The sequence below is a fragment of the Sceloporus occidentalis genome, unplaced genomic scaffold (assembly GCF_023333645.1).
Source record: "Sceloporus occidentalis isolate IW3139 unplaced genomic scaffold, rSceOcc1.0.p SCAF_1, whole genome shotgun sequence".
In the NCBI taxonomy this organism is placed as follows: domain Eukaryota; kingdom Metazoa; phylum Chordata; class Lepidosauria; order Squamata; family Phrynosomatidae; genus Sceloporus; species Sceloporus occidentalis.
The window spans coordinates 102,432,854-102,449,229 of NW_028316981.1; the positions used below are offsets into that span (position 1 = coordinate 102,432,854).

General features: G+C 40.1%; 1 protein-coding gene across 7 annotated transcripts in view; it reads left to right on the plus strand.

Annotated features, from left to right (window-relative positions):
- ARHGAP26 (Rho GTPase activating protein 26) overlaps nucleotides 1-16,376 on the plus strand; it is a 345,307-nt gene that overhangs the window by 169,185 nt on the left and 159,746 nt on the right. For all 7 annotated transcript variants that reach the window (XM_089531147.1, XM_089531141.1, XM_089531150.1 and 4 more), the window contains exon 12: nucleotides 10,697-10,733. In XM_089531147.1, coding sequence (XP_089387273.1) covers nucleotides 10,697-10,733 — 37 coding nt within the window. The remainder of the gene's footprint in view (nucleotides 1-10,696; nucleotides 10,734-16,376) is intronic.

Below are 16,376 nucleotides of genomic sequence, written 5' to 3' on the forward strand. Positions count from 1 at the left end.
TATGCAAACAACAATTCCTGTTCGTTTTGTTTGCTTAACTTTTGTGCCACAAAAAATAACTTTTACACTTTCACAGTGTTGAGTATCTTGTGTACATCAAGTGGTAATAGACATTAATCCAAATTCCAGGTTGGCAGACAACAAAATGTCAAAAAGTTGGGGGGGGGGGGCAGTGCAAGACACTGTATTTGTAATGAGAATTGTAGCTCTGGGGACACACTTGTTATCATGTCTAGCCACTGGCTTTGAGATTATGAGATTTATTACTCCTCCAGAGTAACTTTCCCAAATTCTGTAATGTTCCAGGGTACTGTCTAAAAAAATAGGATAATGCTAACATTTCTAAACATTGCTGGGTCTGGCTAATGGCTGGATGGGAGACTATGTGGGAACCCTTATGTAATAATGCAGTCAGTTCTGTGATTGGATAAAAGATGGGAGATAAATAAAAGCAATTATAATAACATGGGATTATAATAACGTGGAAGATATTTATGTTCAAACATATCTTTGTTCATCAGGCCTAAGATTGTCAAGTTTCTCTGTGCTTCTTTGTGTCTTCTAGCCTTGGGAGCAGTTTTCACATAACCTGTTGTGATAAGAAACTGCTTCTCTGGTGAAATCCCTTGCTGCTCCTGGAATGTATGCATCAAGAGGCCAGGCTGGCAGTTCCCTGCATCAGTTCCCTTTCTCCAGCCAATTTGTCTCCCAGCCACATTGCCTAGCAAAACAGGTCTGATTGTATAAGTCATAGTATTACAAACTTATCAAAAGTTCTGAAAACCTATTTTTCAATGGCATATAGCCAGTGTTTTATTATGTAGCCACATGTGTAGCATTCTGCATTTTTAGGAACAGGGGTTCCATCTTTTCCACCTACAAAGGGAGCAGGGAATACTCTGTGTTGAAAGTGACTTGGAGATGGACCTGACTGAATGTCATAACCTGGAATATCTTTAGTGTCTAATGTTACAAATGGAATGTGCAGCTTATGTCCTTTTCAATGTTGGCTCTTGCCGCTGTGAAAGAATGCTTTTTTGACTGAATAAAAAATGTTGCTGTGAATTAAAATTTCTAGCCCATCCAAGCCTGAGTTCTGAGGGGCTTAAATGCAGCTAAAAATGTAACAGATGGTAACCTCCCATCAGCTTATTTCATTGTATTGATTTGTCTTTGACATGGTTTGTTTTCAAACTGGCTTGAAACAACCACATGCCAGTTCTCAGGGCTGAGGAACATTCAAGCTAGAGTCATAAAATCCTGGAAATTTATCCTCAGTCAACACATGAAGGTAGCATGTAACCAGCTCTGTTCCCCTGCCATCATCTTAATTTACAGCAGATCTTAGGTGTAAGATTTAAGCAATCAGTCGCACTATGATCCGATTGCATGATTTGTCTCACTGCTGGAGACTGCTGTTTGCTCTGCTCCTGGAAGTTCTTTGTGTACATACTTAAGATGCTGTACTGGTGAGTGTCCTAAAATGAGGTATAAAACCTCAAAATTGTTTTTCTTTCAGATTAGTGAAAGGCAAAATAAACCTTGAGTTCTAATTATGATTCATTAGGAATAGGTCAGCCTGGTAATTCATATACTCTCTCTACAATTACGAATGCATATCAGCTAATGAATTTATGTTGAAAGGCAGTGAGCTTAATGATTGTACATAAAATTCTCTTTTCAATTTAAACTCTTTTGATATCAACATGTTCTCATGTTTCATATAGGAGCTGTGTGTTCATAGACATCAAACAAGACTTCCAACACATATTTATTTTTCCCATTTATCCTGAAAAGTTGTCCAACATAACTTTCATTTTTTTAAAAGTAGAGTTGGCATATCCCCTCATAGTATTAAGTGCTCAGAACTACAAGTGTCAGTTGGGATAGGATGAATGAATATCTGTACTCTTGAGTACCTATATTCTCAAACCAAAATGTTCATGTGGGGAAAGTGAAGTGCATCTGGGATGGCAGAGGGTGAAGCAGGAGGTGGCATCCTTAGTCAACTGCCTTATCCCTTGTGTGAAACAAATAGCTCTTGGCAAAAGACTATTAGGCCACATTTTGTGGGATAGATAATTTGTGGGAGTGACTCCTCTACTTTCCTGCTCCTGATCAAGTTGCACATGATTTAGAAAAAGGAAAAATTAAATTCAAGGAGACCTGATGCTTAATTCTGATGGTGTATCTTGAAGTATGGTTTTATTAAGAAGGCTGGGATGGCTTTACCTGTTACCTTCTAAAACCAAGCCTTGAATTATATCATAATTCATAGAGGCTTTCATGTGCTAGCAGACATGTATGTGATGTTGGAGAATTAGCTCAAAGACTGATGCTAGCTTGGGGTAGTAAGAAGGCATAGTAGGTTTAGATAGAGCACTAAGTTCTAAACATCTGCAGAAACCTCATGAACTGGTATGTCTAACTGCCATTGGGCAAAGCATACTGATTTCAAAGAGGGTTTTCCTCCTAATAAGCTGATTGAAAGATGTGCCTTTTATTTTGTGAGGGCTGTAGCAGGAGATGAAATGATTAAATCAACCGCCGTTCCTTGCTTGCTGTTATCCTGATCATTATTAGCTCCCCTCCTCTCCTCTGCAGCTTCAATATTGGTTTTTTTTTTAAAAAGTACACAATAAATACCAAAAAAGCATAGTCACTTAAAAAAAATCAGTCTTTTAAAATGAATTTAATGTCAATTGGATACATTTAGTGCCACATCTAGTTTGGTCCTCAGACTGGAGAAGCAACTTGGGTTACATAAGGACAGTACAGTACAATGAAGAGTTGAGAGAGATGTGGATATTCCTTAAGATTTTCTAATTGAGGTTTAGTATGGCTAATATGTCTTCATTCAGAGGTAGCTGTTACATGAGTAAATGTCTGCCCCTTTTAATTTGCTTACTTGCAAATGATCTTGGAGCTTCCATATTGAAATATTAAAAAATTCTCTTTGAAACTTGAAATATATGAGACCAACCCTCCCCATAACCCATTCACAGCTTCTTTTGTGTTGGCATCTTCATGCTGTTTGTACCATGTTGCTTTCTTTGCTCTCTGCCTATGTTGCCTGGATGCAGTGGGGCTCACAGTTTGACCTGAGCTGATTCCACCTTTCCAGTTAGAACAAAGGTAGAAAACATTACGGAGTTATATAATAGGTGCTGAGCAAATTAGTATAGATGTTCGGCACTGAGCCCAGTCTGCTTAAGCTGCTGGATGCACTTGGGAATGTCTGACCTAGCACTTTTGAAAGGGTAGTTTTTAATTAGAGTGGCTATTGGGCTTACTTCCCAATTCTCGAATCACTTGAACCAATGTACAGGATTCTCAGCCTTGGATTCTTGATCAAGTGTCAACTTCAGAGTAAAATTCAGAGGTACTAAGCTGCATTCTTGTTTGGATTTCTGTAGGACATTACAGGATTAAACACACCTTTCTTGAATAAGCTAGAATTAGGAGAGAATTGGCTTGCCAAGCTTCCTGTGCTGGAGTTAGTGTTTTCCCCCCCCCCTTGGGATGAACAAGATTAGGGTGGGAGCGGGATTGATGTTTCCAGTCAAGATTTAAAAAAATTCCCACAAATGTGCACCTGGCTTCATATTTGTAGCCACATCAGAGAGCAGAGGCTGGCCTTGAAAGTAAAGGGGGTTGGGAAACCCTGCCTGTAATAAAAAATGTTGGCCTGATAACAGAACTGATAAAATGGAGCCAGCAACTTAGGGATAAATCCACCAGGGTTCCAGGTGTCTTGTATTCTGAAATGGAGATTTTCTATTTTACTCTTGCACTTTCTCTGCTGTGTGTTGTGCTGGCATCCTGCTGCTGGGCTGACATCCAAGAATTGGCTGCCTTTTTTGTGATTGTGTTCCAAGTCTGCCTGGGTGTCAGGTATAAAGATCAACTCTCAGACTGGGGCTTGTGGAGATTGGCTCACGGGTTGACTTAGTATATTTTTCTTGCACTGCCACAGTCAAACTCAAAAGGGCTGTTCCTTCCACAGAGCTTATCTCCACAGAGCCGTCACTCCTAGAATAATACCTACAAGTACAGGGCCAAATATTTTGTTTTCTTGGAGCAACTATCTGATTAATCAACTGCTAGATATAAGATTGCCTTTGATGGTCTAGAAAACTGCTTGGTGTATAAAAATCAAACAGAGGCCTCTTAAACAGCACCACTTGTGCAAAATGTGCTTATATTGAACCCAATATAAACTTGCCGAGGAATGGTGCTTCCATACCATTTAACAATTTCATAAGAATTGTGTTCGAACCTTGACCTGGTTGAGTGGAAAAATAAAATAAAAGAAGAAGGTGGATAAGTTAACAATAGTGTAAGTTTAGATTTAGGTTGGAAATTGTGTGCTCCCTTTGCTGGTGAATCTCCTAGAATTCCTTGCATTAGCTTTGCTGGCTAGGACTGGTAGATGAAAACTGAATGGCAGGCTTTTTATTTTCCCTTACAAAATCCTCAAACATTCAGATAGATAAGCATACTAAATAGCTCCTTCCTTCTGTTCTCCCTCCCTCCCTTTAAACCCCTTTGGAAAGTGATTCTGATGGAAATCCAGTCAGTATATTGTCATCATCTTAAAAGAAAGAGAATATACTCAATAATTCATGGCAGAATGCTACACTCTTAAAATCCTTTTTTGTGTTCCAGGTGTTTCTAGACAGAGTAGAAAATGTGATTCTTACTCCTCTTGCTGTGCTCTTTAGAGGGCCAACCACTAGAGAACACAGGGTTATATTCACCTGAGGGGAAAAGGAATGAGAAACCAATTCTAGTAAAATGTCACCTGAAAAATTTGCGGTTCTTGTCAGCCAAGGCAGGCGGAGAACGTTCCAGCATCTCTTGTTACCCTGCCCCACCTTGCCCCATTTACTCACCAGAAAAGCTGTCAGGAGTAGAATGAAAGCTTTTCAGGAAATATCTCAGCAGTGCCTCTTTATATCCACAGGGAAATTATTGGTTCACATTTCAATATGTTGGCTTGTTCATTTGATTGAAGAGCAGTGTGAGTAGTAACTTTGTTTTAACCAAGTAAAACTGATGTGACAGCAAGATGGGGAGGGGGGAAGCAGACAAGAAAGAATTGTGGATTCATATAGAGCTAGCCCAGTTTGACACTAGCCATGGGCCTTTTTGCTATGCATGCCATTTGCTGATCATGAGCACAGATTCCCTTCCCCCCTGTATGAAATAGGGATTGTGGTTGATTCCCATGTTTTTGCATAATTTGATACAGCTGCCTGTCACAGTTAATGAATTGTTGTTGGTGTTAGCTGCCCTTGAGTCGGTTCCGACTCATGGCGATCCTGCGGATGAGACATCTCCAAGAATCCCTATCCTGCAGACCCTTGCCCATAACCCCCCAGATTGAGTCTATCCATCTGGTTTGTGGTCTTCCCCTCTTTCTTCTACCCTCTACCTTTCCTAGCATGATTGTTTTTTCTGGTGATCTGTGCCTTCTCATTATGTGGCCAAAGTACGATAGTCTTAATTTGACCATCTTAGCTTCCAAGGAGAGCCGTGGTCTGATCTGCTTAAGAACCCATTTGTTTGTCTTCTTGGCTATCCATGGTATTCTGAATACTCTTCTCCAGTACCATGTTTCAGATGAGTTGATTTTCTTCCTGTCTGCTTCCTTCACTGTCCAGCTCTCACATCCGTACATGGTAATTGGGAACACAATGACCTGGATGATTCTGACTTTAGTGGTCAGTTTTTGCTCGTCAATATCTTTTCCAGTTCTTTCATAGCTGCCGTTCCCATTCTTAGTCTTCTTATTTCTTGACTGCTGTGTCTATTCTGGTCAATGTTTGATCCTAGATATGAGAATTCTTTAACTATTTCAATTTCCTCATTGTCTAGATTGAATTTGTGTATTTCTTCTGTGGTCATTATTTTTGTTTTCTTTATGTTCAGCATCAGACCTGTCTTTGCACTTTCATCTTTGACCTTCCTTATTAACTGTTCCAATTCCTGAATGTCTTCTGCTAATAATATGGTGTCATCTGCATATCATAGGTTGTTAACGTTGCTTCCTCCTATCTTAACTCCTCCTTTTTCTGATTCTAATTCTTTTTTTCTTATGATGTTTTCAGCATATAAACTAAACAAAAAAGGTGATAGGATGCAGCCCTGCTTGACCCCTTTGCCTATTGGGAACCACTCTGTTTCCTCGAATTCTGTTATGACAGTGGCTTCTTGTCCTTGCTACAGATTCCTCATTAGGGCTATTAGATGTAGTGTCACTCCCATGTCTTTGAGTGAATTCCATAGCTTTTTGTGATATATACAATCAAATGCTTTGCTGTAGTCTATGAAACACATGGTGATTCTATTTTTGAATTTTTTGGTGCACTCCATTAGCCATCCTATGTTTGCAATGTGGTCCCTGGTCCCCCTTCCTTTTCTGAATCCTGCTTGCAGCTCTGGAATTTATCTCTCATGTACGGTTGAAGTCTGTGCTGCAGAATTTTTTGCATTATTTTGCTTGAATGTGAGATTAGTGCTATAGATTTTCATGCAAACAAAAATTGTGTTATTTGGACAGAAATAATATCCTATAAGCCCTGTACTTTCCTTTGAGGAAAATACTGGCACTTTGGATTTGATTTGTAAAGTGGAGCTTTGCCACTTCCGGGACCTCCCCCCCACGCCACGTAAGGCAAATCCCGCGTAAGCTCGAGCCCCATTCAATATAATGGGGCTTGTGCTTGTGGCGACGTGGCTTCCATGGAAATAGGAAGCCACGTACGGTGCGCCCGTGTATGGAGTGGGCACACTGTATATGCCTACACTCTACATAAGAATTACTGCTCTCTAAACTCAGTAGGTTTTCTTACATACAGTGGTTCCTCGGTATCCTCTGAGGTTTGGTTCCAGGACCACCACTGCCCAAATGCAAAAATATATGGATGCTCGTCCAATTATATACAATGGCTTTAGTAAAATGGCATTAAAATCAAGTTTTATTTTTTGCGATTTTGTGTGTTCGAATATGGGTTGAAAATGTGGATGCAGAATCCATGGATACAGAGGGCTGATTGTACTAAACATTCTAAGGAGTAAAAATTTTGTCTTAAAAATATTTCACTCACTGATACTGTGTTCCCCAGAATTCTTTCTTTTTTCCCCTATTGAAAAAACTGGGCAAAAAAGCCCTTGAGGGAAAACATTTTCCCACCCATTCCCACCCACAAATTTTTCTGATCCCACCCTCCTCCCACCTTCACATCTTTATGCAAGACCAGCTTCCATTGTTTTCTGCTTGTGTATTTGTAAATAATGTAACTATTGCAAAGACACACCAAGTCTCCTGTGTGCTTTCATCCAAAGCAAACTGAACTCTGTCAATGCTATTCTTGGACTTTTCAACAGTTTGGGTTGGTAGGGAGTGCTTAACAATATAAATGTTATGCTTTGGAAAAAAATGCTTTTGCTGACAGCTGCTTTTTCTGTTTCCTAGTGTGTCATTCCACTAGCGTTCCAAAGCTGAGCAAGTCATTTTTTTCTGCCTTTGAAAAGAATTCTCTAATTTTTGTTTTTGTACCACACTACAGTTAAATATTTTACTTCTAAATATTAAAGCTAAATATTTTATTACTGCTCACTTGGAGAGATTTGGCTTCAAAGGCAGGAACAAGATTTCCCCCCAGACTTTATTTCTCATTTCAGAAAATCATCAGACAATAGAAATGACCACTTACCTACTTCAGAAAACTAGGAAGTTTTCTTTTTAATAAGTCTGTATAAGAGTTAGTGTGATATAGTGGTTTGAATGCTCGACTATGAGTGTGACTTAACAATATGAAAAACAGGGTTGGAACCCTGCTTGACCGTGGAATCTCACTATATGACCGTGGGCAAGTCATATTCTCTCAACCTCAGGAAGGCAAAGCCCCGCTAAACACATCTTGCCAAGAAAACCCTGTGATAGAGTTGCTTTAGGTCAGTGATACCCAAATTCTGGCCTTTCAGGTGTTTTGGATTGTAATTCCCAGAATCCCAGGTCATTGGACAAGATGACTGAAGCTTCTAGGTGTTTATGTCCAAAAGACCTGGAGGACCTAAGTTTGGGAATCACTGCTTTAGGGTCACCATAAATCAAAAACAACTTGAAGGTGACAGCAACAACAATATAATTTCAACGTTCTTTGTAATCTCTGTGTTATTTTATAAACAGTTCAATGAGAGGGCAAATTCTGGGAATGCAAAGGTCTTCTTAAAAAACCTTTACTGTATTTAAATATTTTCTCACTTTCACATAAAACTGAAAGCCATGGCATGAACTTTGCTGCTCCCCAAAAAGTGTAATAAATAAATAACTAACATTTTTGCAAGATCTTGTACTGAGATTTGATGTTGTCGTGCAGTAGTGGTCAGCATGCAGTGTGAGAGTCATAGGCAGCCCTCAACTTATTTTTGCCTGATTTGCCTCCTCTCTGCCTGAGTGCCCTGATTCCTCCCAGAACTGTGAATCTACTTGTAAACAAAACACATGCCTTACTTAAAAGACAAAAGCCACATTGAAAGCAAAAACACCACTTTCTTGCTGCTAATGGCTGTGTGGTTGCACAATTCCAGGGAGAAGAAATGGTTCATGCACCTATCAACATGTGGTTCTTCCATAGCCTGCAGTATTTGTGCTAAATGAGACTGTTGTTCCATCTAGCCTAGTACTGTTGACTTCGGTTGTCAGTTGCTGTCCAGGCTTTCAGGCAGGATTCTTTACTAGCCCTGTCTGAAGATGCCAGGGACAGAGTACTGTTCCTTCTGCATGCAGGTGAGGTGCTACCATTGAGCTGTTGCTCCGGTTGCTCTTGGCATGGTTTTTGAGATGATTTCCAGGTGGTGTTGTGCTTGACTATCCCAGCAAGTTTATTTATCTTCACTTTAGAAACAAAAGTGTTAGTGATTTTTAGGGATTAATGAGTTTAGACTGCAGTTCTAGGTAGTAGAACAATTTAAAAAAACATGTCTTGTATTTTGAACACATTGTTGACTATAGCTACACTGCTGAAGGCAATTTGAATAAAATATTTCATGTTACATCCTTCTTTGAAAACCACAATCTTGAAAGGCAGTTTTAAAAACAACAATAAATAAAGTAAAGAGTAAATATGACTTGCCCCTTGAGTCAGCTGGGAGGCTAGTACATGCGTGTCTGTGGTGTGGTTTTCTTTGGAGGGGGTGAGTGGGAATGGAAAACAATGAAGGAAGAGGAGAAATATAATTTCTAAACTGCTCTGAGAGAAATTCGATGCAGAATTTTATCCATATGGTTTTACTTGGGAGCAGATGAAAATGTGTGAAGAAGGCAGACATTAGGTTACTGTGAGTCATATAAAGCTAGGGGTAGCTGTATTGGCCTAAGAATTCATGCTTGTGTGCATATGAACACCTGTGAGCATAAATGGCTCTCTAGCTGTGTCTGTCTCTAACCTTTGTAGGCATATATAGGCATACGTCTGCTTAGTTATTAAATTAGCCTTGCAGTTTTGTCTCATTGCTGAGATAAGTTCCTTTTCAAATGAGGCCAGTTAACTAGCAATGATAGTTAGCTACTAGCAGGCATAAGCATTCTGGTGGTATTCTTGCCTTGCTGAAGTACACATGTGTTGTAACTTGAAAACCACTACTGTTCACTCTGAATGACTACTGAACTCTTCTAATCCGTGTGGTTTCTTTTGTGCTCTGAGCCATAAAATGTGATTGTGGTAGAAGTAGCCACATCAAATGGTTTGGATAGAAAAGACCGCTTTAGGGTGCCGAATGAGGTGTCATTGTGGCATTTGCCACGTGTGCCTTGATGTAACAAGGAAGATGCCTTTGAAGGTGCTCATTTGCTTTTGACTTGGAGACACCTTATAATTGCAAATTATAATTGTAAATGTAATATCCAAAGGGGAGAAAATATTTTAAACTTTGGTATATGAGACAGTGTTTTAAGCCAATAAAATTCTGACTTAAAATTGTTAACTTATTCTGGGTTATTTTGTTTTTGTTGTTGTTTTTTCTCCTGAAAAAAAAAGTTTACTGGCACTATAACTTATCTTTATGGGAAAAATGAAGATGTTTGATGGTTTAATAACCAAACAAATCTCAAACATCTTTAGATAAAGATGAGTTCCTATGACTACATCTTGGACTTATTGTTTCAGCCATGGTGAACCTTTTCTGTCTTTCATTAATATTTATTAAGGGCTGAAATACTCATTGAAATGTTTCATTTCATGCCCATGGCCTGTTTTAACTGCGATTGCAGAAGCTTTAATTTTTATATTTCGTTTTGTACATTTGGCAGGACGGCTATTGTGGTGATGGTGAAGTGTCAAAGGGATAATTCTTGTTCAGTCAGAGGTTGGCAGATATTCTCTCCATCTGCATTCCCCTGCTCCTTTTCTTTGTCATCATCCAGTTATTAGTTATCTTACATAATGATGCTTATTGGCCTACACTTCCTTTCCCCATCTATCTGAAAAGTTTTTAAAGTGCCACCACCACTAGTTTTTGTGCTAGTAAAATGGCTTAAAATATTATTTCCTTTGTTTAATTTCTGTACACCAGAGAATGTAAAATCTTAATATTTAAGGTTTTACATCTTTTCTGGACACTGCATGGTTATAAACATAGTGTTACTAAGATACAAAAGTTTAAATGATTTCCTCTTTTTTCTCATCAGGTTTATAACTCTAACAAAGACAACCAAACGGAAGGCAGTAAGTAGCGCTACTCTTTTTTATTTTATTTTCTCAAATAAGAGTTAACTAGGAAATGGTTTGGACTTCATGATTCTCAGAAGCCTGTAGGTGGTGCTCCAAGTAATTCACTTTACTTTAGTCATCCAACTACATAGTTTTAGTGATCTAAGTTGATTTCTGGTCATCACATATATCAGTACTTTAAAGATCCAAGCATGAAACAGTTTTCACAGTGACACCAAAGCAAGCTGTGAAAGGTAACAGTTGTTTTGTACTTCATAATGTAATGAGATACTTAAGTATTAAGCAAAAGAGCATGCTGGTTTAAGATGCTGAAGTTACTTCAAGTGAATGAATATCTTGGATATAACCCAAGACTGTTGCAAATTTTTTGTTTTCTTTGGGAATTTACTTAACGGCCTTTTGCCTTGATTTACACAACCCAGTCACAGAGGTTTACAGAAGGGAAGCAAGAAAGAGAACTAAAGTTTTTCTAAATCTCATTTCCTTGTTTTACCTTCCTTTAAATGATTAATAAGAATACAGAATTCTGTGCTCAAAAAGATTTGTCAGAACCTTGAGCCAACCCCTAAATTGTCATTAAGTCGATGATCAGTTGGGAAGAAAGGCTTTTTGTATGCAAAGCAGCACTTTTAAAATATTTTCCTTCTTCAGCTTCAAGTGTTGGACAAAGTAAAGGGTTTGTGATACTTTCACTGAACACCTGAACATCTTCCCACTGCTTGTTAAATTCCAGTCTCTTCCTAAACAGCTGACCAGCTTGCAAGTGCCTATATGCCTCAGCTTTTTCTTCCCTTATGCTACAGCTAACTGTTAATGGATTATGTTGCATGGTGGGGTGGCTTATAAAGTTGTGGTGGGTTTTCTTTATTACATGGATATGGTCAGTTTTAGAATATTGATGAGTGCCTAGAAATATTAATAATGATTGTTACTGGTGGACGAATGTTGTTGCTCCATTACACCCCCACTCCCCACACACCTTTTTAAAGCTAGGCAGCACTCAGTCAAAACCCTCATGAGCTCATCATCTGTTCTCTTGCTAAGGGAACCCAGACGATGGCGTATCTTTATAAATAGAATGTTGTCCCTAGTAAATTTGAGAAGCCACATAAACTCTTTCAGCTGTTAAGTCACTCTGGCTGATAGAACACTATACAGTACCTCAGCTTCCTTTCCTATTCAGTGCTGAGAAATGGCACATAATTTTAAACCCACACTTTCCTTCCCGAGATCTCCTCTCTCCTCCTCAGAACAAGATTTACATACCTGTCATCTCTTTAATTGAACCAGTGAGTGATACACGCTGGTGCAATTAGAACAGTGGTTCCCAACCTTCCTAATGCCGTGACCCTTTGATACAGTTCCTCATGTTCTGGTGACCCAAAACCATGAAATTATTTTTGTTGCTACTTCATAACTGTAATTGAATAGGAGTTTTCCAATGGTCTTAGGCAACCCCCATGAAAGGGTCATTCAACCCCCAAAGGGGTCCCAACCCACAGGGTGGGAACTACTGAATTAGAAGGAATAACACCTCAAGAGGGTGCAAGATTCTGTCAGCTCAGTCTTCCTGAGATCTCTCCACCATCATATATTCACTGTCAATTGTGTTGAATGGTGAATTACACATGATAGAGCCATTCAGTAGAAAGCATGTTAGCAGTCAAGCTTTTTGGCTAGCAACCATTCAAAACTGTACTGAATTCCAGCTTGTTGAGGACAAGTGAAGGTTGCTGGATTCTTTCCCTCTCTTGTAATGCTATAACCCATAACCATCCTCTGAATGGTGGGAAATTCAGAACAGATAGAAAGAAGTACTTTTTCACACAGTGCATAATGAGATGCTGGAACAACAATGTCCACCAACTTGAATGACTTTAAAATCATGTAGGATGGGGTTAACAGTAGCTACTAGTTTTGATGTGTGTGTATTTGCTTCTCTATCTGAAGCAGGATACCTCTGTATTATCAGATGCTGGAGAGCACAAGTAGGATGGGATGGTACTCACATCTTGCTGGTAGACTTCCTGTGGTCAATAGACTGGTTGTTGTGTGAATAGCAGCTTGGACTTTGGTCTGATCCAGTATGGCTCTTCTTGCATTGTTTTGCCCCATATCACCTACCCACTTTGGCAGGTCACACCAACATATTTTTGTCCATTGTGGGTTTACTTTATTTTTGGGTTTAATTTACTTTATCAACATTTAGCGATGATTAGTTTATTCTGACTGATTTTTGACCTTGTGAAAGTCAAGGGTTGTGTGATATAAATCAATCCACATTGCTATGCTTGGGGGCAGTTTTGCAGGTCTTGAAGGGTGATGAATGTTTATGTATGTATGAATGAAATCTGAAAACCTGAGGGGTCCTGGGTATCTTGGTGACTTCATGCAGCTCATGGGTCACACTTTGCCCACCCTAATGGTAGGGTTGCAATCTTCACCTTGTTGAGGGAGAGGTGAACTATAAGGAGAGTGATTTCCTACTGGCTTCTGTTTGCAATTCTGTTTTTCAGCTTGTCTGAGTTCTACATTCATGGCTTTCAGGAAGAGAACAGCAGCACCAGCCAATTAGCATGGCTTCGGTGCTTTATGTTGCCCAAGTTGTTGGTCAACTTTCAGGTTTTTTTAAATTAGAAATATTTTTGAAAACACATTATTTTTGTTACTTAATGTATCAATTCCTATCATTTAAACTGACAGCAAAGAGTGTGGTTGACAATGGTGGGATACAGACGGGCAAAAAGGGGTGTGTTCATGACGTCATGAAGGTATAGCCTTCAGACGGCCCTTACCTGAATGCCGCCCGCACGCCCCAAGCGGGAAGAAGCGGCATTAAAAAGGTGCTGCTTTTCCCCGCTTCTTTTCTATATACTGCGCAGCTGCGCATCTCCATCTATAAGCTGCTGCACCGGTACGCCAGAATTGTTACGCCGCTAATTTAAGTTGCCCATTTAAAAGCTCCGTGTCTGCTGCGTCGCATAATGAGTCGGGGTCCTGGAACATGCGCAGTTTGCACCGAGGCTCTAATTAGAGCATCAGATGCCATGCAGATGTGGAAGCTGCAGTACAGCTGCACTCTATTTTAATGCTCGTAACCCTAACCCTAACCCCTAACCCTAGAGCAACATGTACGCATGCGCTGCTAGAATTGGGGAAAGTTTGGAATTTAAAGTGAACCCCTACACACATTCCTGTGCCATTTTCACCTAACAATAAAAAACCCCTAAAACTTTAAATATTTACATATGTACAAGGGAGGTGATGGGGGATGGCAGGGGGACAGCGGTGGCAGCGGCGACAGCTGTGGCTGTGCATTGCAGATTCAGCAAGAGCGTGGGGACCAAAGGAGAGGAGGCATCCATGATGCTGGTGACACTACCAACGTGCAAGCGGACAAGGATGCCAACACCAGCTGATCACCAGCTGGCAGGAGACCACCATTGTTCTTGGGCAGGGCGAGGGAAAAAGTTTAAAGGGGCCTGGGCGCTTTAAATGTGCACATAGGCTTTCTGCCGCCGGTGCTGAGCACCGCAGCTGCGCAGCTGTGCATCCGCCAGCCGGCAAAAGAAAAAAAAAAGCCCCGTTTTTGGCCGCCCGTGCAGAAGCTGCCTCTCTCTTTGCAGCGTCCTCCGAGGTGGCGGTATGGAAACTGCGGGTCAGAAACAGCCCCAGGTGAGGCGTCTTCACTGCCCCCCATGTGGAAGCCCCATACACCTGAGCCACACCCCCTGAGCAGGCAGTCTGGAGGCTCCGTATTCAGCAGAATACACCTCCAAGACGTCTTCCCCTGCCCGTCTGTATCCCGCCTACGTAATGTAATACAAGTCATATATTATTATTATTATTATTAAACTTTATTTCTATAGCGCTGTAATTATAAGTGTTGATCACAAGTCAAGACATTCTTTGTGACTCCTTACATGATTTATTAAATACATTACAGTCGGCTCTTCTTATACACGAATTTTATACACGGATTCAAGCATCCACGGCTTGAAAATGTTCCAAAAAAGTATAAATTTCAAATATCAAACCTTGATTTTCCATTTTTAATAAGGGACACTATTTTCCTATGTCATTATATTTAATGGGACTTGAGCATCCACAGATTTTATTATCTACAGGGGATCTTGGGATCTTGGAACCAACCCCCAGCGTATAACAAGGGTCCACTGTGTCACATTTCTGTGCACTCACTTTAGATGTTGAATCTTCAGCCTGCATCCCCCAACTTTCTGATTCACTGCACTGATTTTATATGCCTAGAATGACCCAAAACTAGCTGTGAGTGGCCTAAGTGATAGTGCTAGTTGTCTAGTGGAGGTATATCTGAGCCCTCTAAAATATTGCAGCAGAAAGCCTTGTTTTTAGCTTTCAACTTGGTGCATGTCTGAATTACAGCACAGTTGCACACACCGAAACAGAAGATATATATTCTTATCATTATAAGAGAATAAGAATTGGACACTTTTACTCTTGACTGAATCTGTTTTCTACACAAGCCTCATTCAGGGACTTATAAATGGTTTCAGTGAGAGAAAGATATTGTTGGGCAACTGTTCCTAGTTTTGAGCCTTCTGACCATTAATACCCATATCACTTTTTCTTTAATATCTCTCTTTCTCAAAGCCTCCAGAGATTCATAAGATATAGTTTCCAAAGCCACGGTGGGCAAAGTATGTCCATTTTGTTGGGCTACAGCTCCCAGAATTCCTCGCCATTGGTTCTGCTGCCTAGGGCTGCTTAGAATCGCAGTGGAACAACATTTGGAGGGCTGTACTATGCCCACTCCTCTTTTAAAGGGACACTACCACCCGTTCCTGAATACACAGTTGTACAGAGGAACCATTTTAGAACTTAGTGTATATAAATTAGCAGCATCCTTGAAAACGGCCCACAATTTAGTTGCAAGATCATAATACAATGACCAATTAATAACCTTTGTTATACAAAAATACATGGGGGGAAATGCAGTATGAAAAATGGCTGTTTCAAGTCGAGGTCTGAGCACAGGGAAGTTACAAGACTGAGTGCATGCCATCATAAGCCATTAAAAAAGAGAGATGTGTGCTAAATGTTGTTTAATGTAGCTTGATGTAAAATAAATCAGCTAAGCAGTCTTGCCATTATTAATTTGTAGACTATCAAAGTTAATGTCACCTGTTCTTTGTTTTGGCCTGCTTCATACATTGTGTGTTAAAATAAGTGAGGAAGAACAATCCTAATCCCCAGATATAGTTTGCTGGGAGGGGATTAGGATTGGGAGGTTGTTGTCCTTCCAGTGGTAGGAGGAGTTTGGCCACCACAGATTCCTTTCCTGTGTCCAGGGGAACTTGATAGGAGACTAGTGCTGTCAAGAGCCAATAGGCCCTAAATGGGGCATTCTGGGAACAGGGGTGGAAGTGGTGGTAAATGTACTTTTGCCCACTCCCCTGTTCCTGGAGCCCTGGGGGTTTTAACTCTCATTTTAATGACTGGATGGGAAAATAATTGAAAATTGACCTGGTGCTGTTAATGGGAATTCTCTTCCCTTTTGAATGAAGCTGTACATCTGGTGCTTTATTGCATCCCAGACTCTCTTTGGACTGGACTGCACAGTTTTACTTACGCGGTGCAGATTTTGCATGTTTTTGT